Raw genomic sequence first — 15,373 nt, 5'->3', positions numbered from 1 at the left:
AACATCTTACATCTCTTTGAGTCTAATTTGGTCGCCTAGAAGTTACTGCTCCCACCAAGAAACAGTGTGGCATGAAACCCACTGTTAAACCACAAGTGAATCTTTTAAGTTTACACTAAATGTTTGTTTTGAGGAGATACCGTATGAGGAGATCAGTCCTTATTTACACCTTTATATTTAGCCAATAAAAGAGTTGTAATTAAAGTAGCCACTGCATCACTTTGGAGGTCCTTTAAAACAGAGCATGCTTTTCAGCGATGGTGCCCATCTACAATACTGGGAAAGGCAAACTCCTTCAGCTGGTCATTTCAATAGTATGTAGCACATTGTAGGAATCATCATCGACATGGTAGCTACCTGCTATATCCTGCATAAAGCACAAAGCCTCAGCCAGCATTTTAGAAACAGCAACAGGAGCCCTGTGCGTTTTCCTGTGTTCAATGTTAGGGCCAATGTGAAATGTCTACATTGCAAACTGAAATGCAACTACTGTAATATGAATGAAACAGCGTGAACGTCAGCATCAGTCAGCGCAGGTCAATGGAGAAACCATAAATTGGCATCAAAACCAAATGGACAGCAGAAGGGTTATCAAAACAAAACATATGACACATCCTACCATAGATCTGTTGTATGCCTCGCCGGTCATCTTCAGGCAGCTGGAAGTTGTCGGTCTCCATCCATTGATAAAAGGGGGCCATGATGGCCAGGGGGTTGTTGGAGTGCTCTAAACCCAGGGCGTGTCCTAACTCGTGGACTGCTACCAGAAAGAGGTCATTACCTGTATAAACAAAGTACAAATTAGGAGAACTGGGAAAGCTTAACAACACTCACTGCATTTCTTATCTTTTTATCCGTAAAACACATGTGCCAAAGTGAGTTATGCAGATATACGATCCACTGTTTTCTCCTAGTTCTGTTGTCAACAAAAAAATTCCACAGATGTGACACATAAATCACCCACAGACATACTAATGATTGCTGATATGAATCAATATACAAACCTAACCACTGCCACTGCAACAATGGTGCAACAACACAGCTGTGACACACTGACCACTGCATCAACTTCCTCTCAACACTAAAGAGTACTTGGAGATTTAAGGAAAATAAAACCACAGCAACACAGGTTTAGATTTAACTAAAATATTCCAATAAGTTCATCTGTGAAGTGAAGCCAGAAAACAGATGGGTATTTCCCCTCACTCAATACCTCTTTGATGTTGTGCAGCCGGGGCCCTGACCTGAGTGAACTTTGAACTTGCTTGCAATTTTGTTTGATTGGTCAGATTTGTACCACTTACATCATACTGTTGGGGCACTTGGCAATGTCAGTGCTGTGCATGCAAGAGAAAGGGAGACGCTTCAGATGCCTGTCCTTGTGCATCTCCTAATCTCCCCTTTGAAACACACACAAGGATACACACAGTTCATCTCCCCCACCATGTATAATTTCAGTCACATGAATGTCCTCATGGTGTGCAAAGCTGCAGCTAACACTCAAGGGGAGAAAATAGCAGAGGGCAAGACAGAGCTCTAGGGATAGCTGAAAATGAATGAAGAGAATGAGAACTGAGAGGAAATAAAGAGACCTTTTGGAGGTAACCGTGACAACCAAGAGTAAACTTCAAACATCTTAACACAAAAGTTCTGCCAGTGCATCTATTGCTAATTCTGACTACTCTACACACACACACACACACACACACACACACACACACACACACACATGGGGACTTCCAGCATAGAAAAGGCTGACTAAAGCAGCACCTCTGCTAACAAAATGGAGTTTCCAAGCTTGCCCTGTCCTTCGCCAGAAACTTACATTAGTCTCTTCTGACCACAAAAGCTCCTGACCTTTAGTGCTACTGGCCTACAGTGTTTGTCTGCATAATGTGTGTTTGAGTTACCTGGGTAAAGTGTAAAAGCTGTTTTTGTTTAACCATCTGGGCCTGAAAGGCTGTTTAATCACATTGTGTGTCACATGTCTCACACCAAAAATCTTAAGCACAATAGAATTGGGGGGTTTTTGCCCAAAATTAAGGTCAAGGAAAGGGAGCAACAACACAGAAACATCAAAGAATGGATGAAATAGAGTTGTGCTTTTGCCATTAACTGCTGTCATTTCATTATTTTTTATGTGTAACTGTTGAATACAAACCTGCTTTTGTGTGGTGCCAGTCAGGGGAAGGTCAGAGGTCAGGGCAACTTTTGTTTTGAGGAAACTTCAACAAGGAAGGTGCTTACTGGGGCCTGAATGTGACTCTCTGAGTTTTTAATTTATACAATTCCACACCTTCTAAACAATGGTAGTTATGGAGGAATGTCCTTATATTAACTCTATTCTGTTTCAATAAAAGATAATATTTCAATATTTGCTAACTTTATTATTATTATTATTGAGCAATAAATATGATTTTTTTTCAAAGTCGCCCATTTATAATTGTGTTTACAAAATCTAAAAAAAAAAAAAAATCATGATTTAATAGCTTGTTTTCATATGACTAACACTGTAAAGCCTAAAAATATTCAATTTGAAATGACACAAAAGAGAGAACATCAGTAAATCCTCACATTTGAGGTGATAAACTTATGAATGTTTGGCATGTTTGATTGATAGACGACAACAACAATCTGGAAAAAGTAATAAAATTGCTGTTGTCATGGCTACAAAAAACAACAAAAAACACTCCTGGCTTTCCTGTAAACTGTCACTCCAACAGCCAAGTGATCATTCTGCATGAATTATGTCAGTTCATAGAACGATAAAATTAAAATTTGACAAAATATAGGGTCTATGTTTCAATAATAATGCTACTGGAAGGCAGCAGACGTGCTGAAGTTAAATGGAGACAGCATGGGTGAAAAGTTTGACTAGTTAGAGATGTGTCTAAGTAAAGTCAAGACCAGATTGTAATTTGGTTGTACTTTGCTTTTAAGCTGTGTAAGTAGTGTGGTGAAACAAAGGGACTGGTCTACAGATCTTCCCAAGTGGAACACACTCCCACTTACTGTGGCATTCCACCATCCCTGTGATCTGTCCTGCAACACATCCCACACACAGCTGATCACACAGATACAGACATATGCACACACACGCTCATACATGCACACACACAAAGCTTAGCTGTCAGCTGTCTATATGTAGATAACAGGGTAGGAAAGCCCACTGTCACAAAAAACCCTCTCTACTTGGCAGGGTTAATGGGTGCACAGCAAGAAGGGGACTTCTGAGAACTTCTTAAAGATTTGTAAAAGTGAACATGTTCACTTAATCTTTGTTTGTGCACATGACTAGTTTAGTGCTAGACATTTTTGTCTAGAGGTGGAATTCGGCTGAGGGTTTATCTTAAGAAAAGCCTAAATGTTGAATCATTGACGAAAGAGGTGTAGGAAATGATTTTACAAAACTGAAACCCCTCATATGTACAGAAGTACAAATATTTTGTGTGTGCCTATTGCTCCTCGTACAGACCACAGTGCATTGATGTCACTGATTAGTGTACATCAGTACAAGCTTCGTTAAAAACTGGGAATAAAATTGAGAACTTTAAAGACACGCACTTGGGGCAGAGACTGTGTGACGTCACCACATGTCCTCTTTAAAGGATTACTAATGTGAATGGTGTACCAAAGCCTGAAAAATGAGAGACAACGTAGGTAGCAGAACCATGCCAACTCTAGTTAGGGCCAGAAGAAAGCTGAGTGGACAGCTGATTGTGAGCTACTATTTAGATTCATTACAACCTGAGCAACATGTCATGACTTTAGTGCTTCAAACTGCTCATCAGCTGAAAACAGAAACTACTCAGTCCTCCATTTCCACCTGGAAATTAAGCAAATAACTCACTTGTCATATCCAAACCCTTAAAAAAAATCAGTAAGCTGTCTGGCTGCATACACATAAACACAGACATATTACACACCAACTCAACTTGAGCAGTCAAACATCCACCCATCAATTCAGACAGTCTAGGAGAAAGGCGTTCACTGTAGATTAGCATGGTTGGGAGGTCATTCTCTTTCACTGTTTCACTGCAACCTTTCTTTTGCCAAAACAATACCACTGAAATAGGCAAAATACACAACAATACACTACACATTCTGAGTTACCTTGTACATTCTGGTTCCCTATGGTCCACGGTTCATCAGAGTCAAAGTGTGTGTCCCCACCCATTCCAGGTCCAGGGAAATAGGCATGAGCTAGGAAGCCCCCCTCCCCATCAAAAGGAGAGCTGTCTCCGTGAAAACCTGAGGCAAAGAAGATCATAATGTCGGGCTCCTTGCGGCGTCCATATTTGATCTCCTGGTAAGGGATTTCATCAAAGGTCAATGGGGTGACCCTCTCCCAGACTTTAAAGGCCCGCCGGATGGCTTCGTATGAGTTGTACTCCCCAATTTTGGGAGTGTAGTTCTGAATACTATGGGAACAGAGTGGGGGAAGAAGGAAAAAAATGCAGGAGTGACCCTTATTAGCACGAAATCTAATCATTTGTAGTTTCATAAGCAGTTTTGACTTGTACATTTTTAGGATTTTGAGATGTTTGGGAGGTCTGACAAAAATTATAACAAAAATATTTTGAGTGGAAGCAAATGTCAACATTTCTAGAGTCAAGCATGTGTATTAAATTTAATGCACAATATGCAGGATCGTTAGTCGGACTGCATTCTCAATACACAAACAAAAATGCAAAACCTAAAAGCTGACTAAATTCAAGTCTCACCAGCAAAGTAAGACTTTCTCTGTGTTCTGTTCATTTGTGGCAGGTTAGATTTCCTTTTTTATTACCTATATGTGAGGTGGCTCTTGTTCCATTTATGTCCAGTGAGGGCATAGCGTTTCCGCCGCACATTGGTTTTGATCTGGCCTCCAAACTTGTCAGGCACACCACAGCGGGGTCTCCTCATGGCGCTGAAGGAGTTGAAAGAAATCAGGAGCAGGCAAGAGGTGTGTGTGTGTGTGTGTGTGTGTGTGTGTGTGTGTGTGTGTGTGTGTGTGTGTGTGTGTGTGTGTGTGTGTGTGTGTGTGTGTGTGTGTGTGTGTGTGTGTGTGTGTGTGTGTGTGTGTGTGTGTGTGTGTGTGGTGTGTGTGTTGAAAGGAAGAAGCGCCCAAGAGAAAAGATGAAGGGGAGCATGGTGTTGAAACTCCTGCTTTTTCCTGTTGATGTCTGTGTACTTTTTTGTTGTTTAATTTAAAGTATACCTATGAAGTGCCTAGTGGAGTCGGGCTACTGAGAAAGTTCTTCTCAAGCAGCTAGGGAGAATATGCATCTTGCTCAACAGCAGTTACTGAGGAAGGGAGAAAACAATACCCATTCTTTAATACCACTGAGGATTTTTTACTTTTTACATTCTAGGCCAAACAAGCCTCCTAAAACCTTTAAGATCAGCTGTTTAACTGAAGTTTGGGACCCAAAATATGTTGCCTGGCAAAATAGTGGATGTTGCTCCATATTTTTTCATCTATAGGTGAAAATATAAATGTACAGAAACATCATAAGTAAGCCCTGCTCACCTGATGGTTTCAGCGTCCATTCGTCCTGTAACCTCCAGACCATAAAACCGCTGCATGTCACTGATGGCATTAGACAGGATCTGAGCTGATCGCATGGTCGACATCTGCCTGCTGGCCTGGGGCAGGTAACCATACATCCTCAGCCATGACTGGAGAGACACAAGGGGGGGAAAAAAACTGAAAAATTGATGCAGAAAAGAGGATTATCTATTCAAGTGACCTGGCACACTTAAATCTAAGCTCACTAGGCGAAAATAAAGACTTATCCTGAGAAGAAAAAAATGACCAATTAATCCTAGACAGATTAGTTTACACAGATATGCCTGTGAAACAAAAGACTTTTATATGATCGAGAAGTGAATGACGACAAGAAAAGACATTGCTATGGAAACAGTTCTTTTATGAGCACATAGACAGTTTGTGTTGGTTAGACCATGAAGGCGGTTTTCTCTTTAGCCTCAGGTTCTGTAACACGGTGACATGAGATTTGCCTGAATACGTAGGCTCTGTGGAAAAATTACTCATATTTGTTATTTGATCTTGAATGACAGTTCATTGTTCATTTCAAATGCATTCCACTCTGAACTGAGTTGCATTTAATGTTTTGTACATAAAAAGAAGAAGGGAGGAAGGAGAACACAGTGAGGGCTAATGTATCCGATGGTACTGTGGGAGTATGAGACAGGGAGGGCTGGTGGGGTGGGGGTTAATGACAGACTTGAGGGAGAAAACGTGATACTTGATCCAATCACAGATGACGCAAAGTCTATCCCACCTGTTATGTAGAAACCCAATATTGCACACGCATACACACACACAAGCTCACACAGAAAAGCCCTCGCATATTGGGTAGTCTGGGATACTAGATACTATTACACATGGTGGTGCAGGGATTGTAAAAAGGTGTGCGTCTAAGTCTGGATGTTCGCTCATGCCTGTATTGTAGCTGTGCAAGTTTCTGTGTGCAGTTTTAAGTCTACACCCATCTTTCACAATTCAAAATACCCTCTATATTTACTCACCCATTCACTGAAAACCATAAAACAAACTCAACTCTTTCTCTCTCCCACAGTTCTCAAGTTCTGTATTTAATAAGTGTAGTAGTGGTATATCTATTGCCCACCAAACTGGTTAGTTAAGGTGGTATCACCGACACCGACAAAGCAGTTTTTTGCTGCATGTCCTGCACAAGCAAAATGTCAGCACAGTTGTTTACTCTTTCTCTAGTGTATTCACTTTCCTCCTAAGTGTCTGGCACCATCTACGAAAATAGAATATGACTATGTATGAATTAAAAAAGCAAACGTGTTCCTTGAAATCGCCTACTGCTGAGAACACCTGATGTTAACAAAATATCTACTGAGTAAGAAGATAAAAATTGAAAAAAATTGCCCAGCTAGTGATATCAAACCTAAAAGTCAATCTGAGGACTTCCCCTCCAACATTCTCCACTGGCAAAAGAAAATAAAAAATCTTTGTCTGCTTGTGTCCTTCCACCATTAAATGAGCCCCTACAATGCTGCTGTGATTAATCATTGTGAAGCGAACACATAATGCCTGATCGATCAATCATTGTCAACAGCTCATCTTAGTCTGACAGATGCTGAAGGTGTCTCATCCTTTGTGATCAATTAGGGTAGTAGATGATGACTGTCACCCATTAAATACATGGCCCTTTTGGAACAGCACCTCTTGTCTTTTTGAAGGTTAAGGTTTAGGTTCTTTGACAGTGAAAATTACAGGAAGGTCAGTATATGCAGATGTTATATATATATATATATATATATATATATATATGTGTGTGTGTGTGTGTAGTAAGCTGGTTGCTTAAATGAAACACACAATTAGTTTTTTGCCCTTCAACTTAAATCCCATTGCTGTGCATGTCCTTGTTGTTCCTACGGTATTTAAAGTTTGAAAACATATTCATAAAAACGTCTTTAAATGAATGCAATCAATCCAAAACACTTCCTGGTAGAAAACACTAGTAGCTCAAAGTGCAGTGAAGCAAAGTTCTTTGCTATGCTGCACCTGAGACTTTGTCTATAAAGTCCATCCTTTGGCCACCAGGAGGTCAGAGATTAAAACCCAAAGTGTTTGAGTCCTCAGGCTTTGGAGAGCTTTGCCTGAGGAGCTGCTTTGTGTCAGTTCTCTGAACACCTTTGTACAGACAGGCAGTTAGGTGGGTAGTTTTTTGTTCCAGCAGTTTTCATTCACTCATAAACTCTCGTGGGTTTTAGCTGATGCTGTTGTACATTTGTGATCTAATTACCTTCTATTTACACATGGATCATTTTCTTTTGTATGTGAAGAGCTGTAAAGAGATCTCTGTCATCGTTATCTGTCTTTCTGGCAGTGCAGGGATGTATTAACTCTGTGAGCGAGTGTGTGTGTGTGTGTGTGTGTGTGTGTGTGTGTGTGTGTGTGTGTGTGTGTGTGTGTGTGTGTGTGTGTGTGTGTGTGTGTGTGTGTGTGTGTGTGTGTGTGTGTATTGGACCAGGAAGAAATGTAGAGAGGGCTGAACTGGACATGACCCTGACCTACCTCTGGCTTACGATAAGGAAGTTTGAAACACACTGACACCCAATGACACACACACACACTCTCTCACACACACACACACACACTCCTGAAACACTAATCTAAATTCTCTCTCACCCTCCCCCTCTCTCTTTCCCTCACATACAGATACTCAAACTCACAAACACACAGTCTGGCTGAGACAAGCAGGTGGCAAGGTTCACAAAACACTCTTCTTGTCAAACACCTTTAGCATACATGTTTTTACTGCTTCGTCAGTATCAAGCCAGTGTTATCCCGGACCCCTACAAGAGCAGTCATTTTTGCTGTTGTTGTTGTCTACCAGCCACTATGCTACAAGGGCAGTAGGAGGTGTGTTCAGTAGTAGCATGTTTGGGTGGAATATCTCGATATGACCTGCTGTACATGTTTACAATGGAGTCCTCTTAGAAAAGTCCAAGCAAACTAGAAAATGTGTCGTATTGCATCTGTGTTCTCTGCAGTCGTCTGTGTGCACATCCAGAAGAGAGCATGATCAAGGCTTCACAGATTCCACATGCAAGGATCTGATAGGGTCCACTAGGATTTGAATGATGTACATTTTGTTTAAGTCAGCAAGAGTCTGCAAAGAGCCCTCTACAAATGTACGTATGCAGCTTAAAATTTGTGTCTGCATGAACTGCTCACAACACACTGGTTAGAATACTAACAACAATCGTACATCTATGTTGTCTGCACTGAGTATAATCAAGGCTTAAGTTAGGCAGAACAGCATGAGCATGTTTGGTAAAGCTGTAGACCACAGTGACAAACAGATTTGAACTGGTGACCAAAAACTATTTAAAAATGCTCTACTTACTGTAGGTTTGTAATTGTCATTGTCATGGATAATTATTAAAATAACCAGGATGCAATTGATGTCTCCATAACCACACATTCAACTGCAGCTGCTGACAGCAGAAAAAAATTAAGAAACCTCCAAACTCAGACAACAGACTGTAATTGAAGAGTCGGTCTCTATACATAATACACAAACATGGGGTTCAATAGTTTCTCAGACTCATATTCAAAATACCACCTATTCTCCTCCCTGCAGCTTTGCATTTGATTGTGAGGCACAAATTGCTTATCATGTACTAGACCCTGGTTTAAATGTTTGCTTAATATATAAGACTGTTATTAATATGTTTTCATTTGTTAACTGCAGTTGTTTGTAAGAATGAATCTATTTTATGCCTCCTGTTTTGTTTTAAATAAGATGTTGCTGGGGGGACTAACGCAGTGAAGAATGTGTTTAAAAAAAAAAGATCTAATGTTTTTGCATAGCTGCTCCCTACAGCTTTCAGATAAATGATTTTACCAACTGAAAAAGATCATTTGGCCAAACCAAAAACTTCCTGTCAATACCTGTTTACACACAGGCAAGACATATTTTGTAAATTCTCAGTTTGATGTAACTATTATAACTGAACTTGAACCTTTCTATTCTTGAAATTGGCAGTTGAACGCAGCACAATATGTCACTGTGTAAACTAATCTAATAATGATTTTCTGTTCAGGGCTGTGATTTGAGCTTTTGTTTATCTTGACACAAGTCTGAGCACTCTTCAGCCAACCTAAAGTGATCTTTGAAACGTTCAGGAAAAAATTACTTAGGTCAGACCCTGTTATTAATTTCTATCCTTCCAAAAATCTGTGCCTATCACACATTTTAAGTGTCACATGCTTTTGGATCATTGATTTTGTGGCATGGATGCAATACACCTATCATGACAGCCAACCCAATGAACTGCTCCTCAAAAATATTAATACCAACATCAAAGCTGATTTCATCATCAATATATGAGTGAAACGTTAACCAAGTCCATGGTGAATAGCAGTCTTTAATTATCAAACATCATGCTCCAAAAATACTTTTTAAAACTTTAAAAATTAAAACTAATTTCAGTCAACAAATGCTATTCTAACAGAAGCTGCTACTCAAGGTTAACATTTAGTTGCTGCATGCAGTTTCTAGTGACACCATTACATTTTTTTGATTTTCTTTTAATATTTTGAACAAAAGCTCATTGATTTAAACAAAGACACACAAAGCCAGTAACTAATTGACATGTTTGTGAAAACACCGTTTTTGGCTGACTAATTTTAAATGACACTTAATGACTGCATACATTATGATTGAAATGCCATGCTATCTAACAATGACTTTGAGCTTTTGTTAAAGCACAGCTACACACAGTTTCATGATCTTTTGTTCTTGGTTTTAAAAGGCAATTTTAAAAAGCACACCTCAATGGCATATGGAGAAATCATAATTTTTAACACTTTGACATAACCGCTTTTACAGTCGTTCAGCTTTCAATGGACAATAGCTGATCAGGGAAATGTTTAAAGGTTTAAGGAAATGGTTCTATATCAAATATTCAGAGAGCACCTTACTGATGCGCTCAATTTCATCACAGCAGCTTCATCTGAATTCACTGCTCGGTTAGATTCCAGCAGACGGGTTTAAGAAAATAAATGGATTTCCTAAATGACACAAAACATGTCTCCAAAAGACAGAAAATCTTTCAAGAGCTGATTAGTAATGAGCGTTATTGATTGTCTTTTCATTTCAGCTAATGCTGTTCATATTTCATACTGTCTGTAGATAAAAACAAAGCACTTTGCAACGCTGTAATGTAGCCGGTAATGGTCACTACACCACAGCAGACACTGAGATGGAAACAGTGAAGTTAAAATGCAATTCCTCCATGAATTCAAATAAAAGCAATTATAAAGTAAAAAACTAAGATTGTGTCCTCTAACATGTGTCTTTTCTAGCCACTTGCTGTCCTCTCCTCTGTGATCAGCATCTCCACATGGTTGTCTTGCAGCAATTACAACAACAACAGTTGATGGAAAAGAGAATTGCCTTCATGTCTTTTGATGTTTGTGACTTTATGGTCTGTCTATGTGAATATATACACCAAGGTCTCTGTACACTCTTTCTGTCTCATCCCAGCAAGTATCTACAGCAGGCCGTTGTCAGGTACAAGGGCAGAGCTGCCTGGCTGTTAGGAAGATGTATGGAGGCATATGAACCCTCACCCCCATCGTCTAAAACAGTAAAGTACTTCAGTCTGACCGCTCCTTCCCTCATCAGCTGGGCTGAATACAAAACAACACGAGGAGTGGGAGAGGGCTTGAGTGTGTATGTGTGTACACACTAGGCCTCGTCTATTAAATGGTCTTTCAAAGAGTCCTTGAGCTTACCTGCCAAAACCAGGCCCAGCAATATACAAGGAGTTGTAAAACCTGCCAGCGTGTGTGTGTGTGTGTGTGTGTGTGTGTGTGTGTGTGTGTGTGTGTGTGTGTGTGTGTGTGTGTGTGTGTGTGTGTGTGTGTGTGTGTGTGTGTGTGTGTGTGTGTGTGTGTGTATGTGTATGTGTATGTGTGTGTGTGTGTGTCCACCACAATGTCAGCCAAGATACTAACAGAGCTTTTATTCCGAGACTTGGTCGGCTGCCATCTCTTACCCCCCAAAGTTGTACTGAGTAGATGGATAAGGAAATGGAGCAGGGAGCAAGAAAGACACTCAGACGGAAAAGAGAAGGAGGAGGAGAATTAAATTTGTATAATTTGAAGTTTTCACGAAATACACGTGATGGAGTCGAGTAGATTACAAATGCCGCTATCTCTGCACATAAAACAATAATCCACAATGGAGAAAAATATATGAATGACTATTTTGATAACTGTGAAAACATTCAACACCTTCTCTCTAGCTAGTTCCCATTTTATTCACAGACATAAAAACACAGAAAACGCCCAGAAACAAATAGGGAAATCTGTTTCATCCAAGGTAAGACATAGTTCCCATTTCCCTGCCTCATCCCATCACTGTGAATCTTTGCTGACATGGAGATAGCCAATCACAGAGGAGTGGAAGGGGAAGTGGCTGGAATGTGAAGAGACGGCACATTGTAGATTACATGGATACAAAGAAAATACAACTCAAGGAAGTTGTCTCGTCATGTGCTGAAATAGTCAACAATTGCATTACTCTTCATTCTGCTGAAATTAGAAATTGCTGTCGCACACTTTCTGTATACAGTCAGCCATTCTTATCATGTCCACGCTTCTTTCTGTGCTCTCTCATCCCCTTTCTCTCCTATTCATAAGTTTTCTCTCACAGCTCTCTCTCTCCAGACAAGAGGGTCCATTGTATTTCCTAGGATGCCTTGGAGTCCCAGGCCTAGCATGTCTGTGCACAGCATGTGTGTGTGTGTGTGTGTGTGTGTGTGTGTGTGTGTGTGTGTGTGTGTGTGTGTGTGTGTGTGTGTGTGTGTGTCCCAGTTAGAGAACAGCTGTCACATTCAGCCATCACATGCTGCACAGCTGAGACTGACCGCTACCGTCCCTATAACTTTCTCTATCTTTGTCCCTCCTTTCCTTCTTCATAAATACCTTAATCGCAAGTGACATTTCCCCTTTTTTAATCAAAATTTCTCAGATTCTTGTCACACACGCTCTAATAATCCCTCCCTTTTCCTCCACTCCTTTAAACTCCTTCTTTTTAGTCCAGACAGAGTAGGAGTTGAGGTTTCAGGCCAACTTCAAAAAATATGGACTGAAGAGTGAGAATCAGACTTCCAGATGACCAAGTCGTACGGTATTTCAGGTGTTGAATGTAACACAATGCAGCTCTGTCTGGTTTGTTTGAAAGATCCGTGCTGCTTTGAAACAAGCCAAATGATTTTTAGATCTTAACTCTCTATGTTGATTGTGTTGCTGAAGACTCACTCAGCTCTTGTTTATCAGCTTTCTAGCTCTAGCAGACTATACAGTATGAGCACTACCACCTTGTGACCACTGAAGCCTCACTTCAAGCCTATTTTCTGTTCACACATAAAATTTCTATAACCCTTATTATAGCTGCTGCTGCCGGTGAAAACAAATGTTCTTCTACGACTCCAGAGAAACATTCATTTGCCACAAAGACACAGTGTGACCATTAGTGACTTCATAAAGGCAGCCTCTCCTCTCCCATAAAGATGAGTGGGAGATTAGGAGGCCCATCAACAAACACACTGCAACTCTTCCTTACGTCATCACTTACAGTCTTATCTAACATCCTGAACTCATGGCCATTTTTGCTGGACCACTGCTGATTTTCTAACTAAGCTATCATTGTTTCTGTTGCTGTTATACATTAAAATTGTCTGAGTTAGTCAGATGGAAAACTACAGATGACAGGAGTAAATTACAATTCATCCAAAGGCAACAACATTGCTATTATGTATATTTGAAAAATATGCTACATCACAGGCTCTTGTTCCACCAGCTCAAGATTTGACATTGCACACGATTCCTAATCATAAAGAAATTTTTGCATTTCCTTATGTAGTGATGTGAAACTAGCAGAATACAGTTATGATCTTAAAGCAAAGCCCTGTGACAGACTGGCAACCTGTCCAGGGTGTCCCCTGCCTTCGCCCGAGTCAGCTAGGATAGACTCCAGCACCCCCCGTGACCCTAGTGAGGATAAAGCGGTGTATAGAGAATGGATGGATGGCTGGATCTTAAAGCAAAGACAGTTTTGACACTCTTAGGCCAGTGCTATACCTCCCGAGTGCACAAGGTTTCACAAGGGTCTGCGTAATATAAATTCCATGGTTTCTCCATGTCCACAAGAGTCTGTGCGGACCCCTCTGTCCATACGCAGCACAAAATTTGAGCATGGCAGCTACAGGGGCAGTAGTGTGCATGCCTGGCACTTGTAAACTGGAAATATGATATGTAAGGGCAAATATATGGAGCAGAGTCTTATAAGCAGATGAGAAAGTAGAATTACAACAACTTGAATTTATCTTTAATGGAAATACCAGTGTTCTGAGTGTGTTCTTAGAAAAAAATAAATACATATGCATTTTAAAATGAAAGATTTCCATGAGAGAGCTCAGCCCAAGAATGCTTTATAACACTTTTTTGACATGAAAGACCTTCTCTGGTGAAGGTCAAGTTTTTTTTACCTGTTTTTTATATATATATATATGTACTGGGGGTGGGGGAGGATTTAGAGAGGAAGCAGTAGTACAGAGTTACATCTAAGTCCTTTTAAAGCAGGACAAGCTTCTTTTCATGGACAAAAAAAAGTTTCTAAATATACGACTTTGATACACAGAGATTACTTTAATGGGTTTAACCAAGAACCAAAGATGTAATATAAATAGTTATACAAATACTTCTCTAAATAAAAAATAAATACTGTATGTATCCAGTAAAACTGCTTGAATGGAACAACATTAATTGTTGGCTTGATTATCAGACACATTCAGTTCTTTTCAACAATGTGTTTGTTGATGTTGTTGTTGTTTTCCCAGTGCAGTCATATCACATGTTGGAAGGTGTCAAGCAATATTTTTCCAATGAAGCTTTACTTTACTTTTGTTTAAACAACAAACATCAATAAAGATGAAATACACACAAGACATCTATGCCTTCAGAGGTCTCCAAATGATAAATAGACAAAATGGATAATGTAGCTAACACATGCAAACACATGCACACATTTAGCAACAAGTGGCTAGGAATTTCTCATCAGTCCACACAGAGGAAACTCTTTGTCTCTTGTCTCAGTAAGACACATTAACACACACCTGCACACAAACACATACCGCAGTGTTAACAGCCCCTCAGAAAATGTTGTAACCTGACAACCAGACCCCCTGGTCACTGAGGCTGGTAATGCAAGCTCACCTCTAATGACCGGGAGGTCTCTCTGTCTGTCAGTCTGTCTGTCTCTTGCACCCTGTCAATCAACACACAAAAGCTTCACCACTAATCACCTTCTTAAAGATACAGAGTCTGCTCCTATCTCTTAAATTGTTTCCCAAAACAAACAAATGTGTTGAATAACTGCTGGACTGGTGCAACAAAAAATCTAAAAACTGCTGGTTCGAGTTCCAACTTGATACTTTAGTGTCTGGTGACACACCTAAATAAACGTGGAGTTAATGTGCAGTGGTGACCTCGCTGGTTAAGAGGTGGAGATGACTAACCAGGAAGAAAGACCAAAGTGGATATATTGTTGGAGAGGTGACCTGGCCTTTAAAATATTTAACTATAGTTCGTGAGGTAGCGATCAAGAATCCTCAATTCTAGCAAAGTCATTAAAACACATACACAATTGAACTAAAACATGGCTAGTCACTAGAGGAGGTGGAGATGCATTCTCTGTGTGAACAGAATTCTGAGAGCCCATGTAGTGCTAAAAAAAAACAAAAAAACAGCCATGTAGACGTGAAGTTGATAGAAACTCCTGCTATGTCTGGAGATGGTTTTATTTTTGTAGAC

At 40.1% G+C, this 15,373-nt stretch overlaps 1 protein-coding gene across 1 annotated transcript in view; it reads right to left on the bottom strand.

The window, feature by feature from the left end:
- The window catches only part of mmp15b (matrix metallopeptidase 15b), a 35,919-nt gene that overhangs the window by 19,019 nt on the left and 1,527 nt on the right, over positions 1–15,373 (bottom strand). The window contains exons 2-5 of the mRNA XM_051941262.1: positions 5,516–5,664; positions 4,790–4,912; positions 4,114–4,421; positions 620–781 (exon numbers count right to left, since the gene is read on the bottom strand). Of these exons, the coding sequence (XP_051797222.1) occupies positions 620–781; positions 4,114–4,421; positions 4,790–4,912; positions 5,516–5,664 (742 nt within the window). The remainder of the gene's footprint in view (positions 1–619; positions 782–4,113; positions 4,422–4,789; positions 4,913–5,515; positions 5,665–15,373) is intronic.

Source organism: Acanthochromis polyacanthus, chromosome 2 (assembly GCF_021347895.1).
Source record: "Acanthochromis polyacanthus isolate Apoly-LR-REF ecotype Palm Island chromosome 2, KAUST_Apoly_ChrSc, whole genome shotgun sequence".
Lineage (NCBI taxonomy): Eukaryota > Metazoa > Chordata > Actinopteri > Pomacentridae > Acanthochromis > Acanthochromis polyacanthus.
The sequence above is the reverse complement of the archived record's forward strand: the minus strand, read 5'-3'. Positions and strand labels throughout refer to the sequence as shown.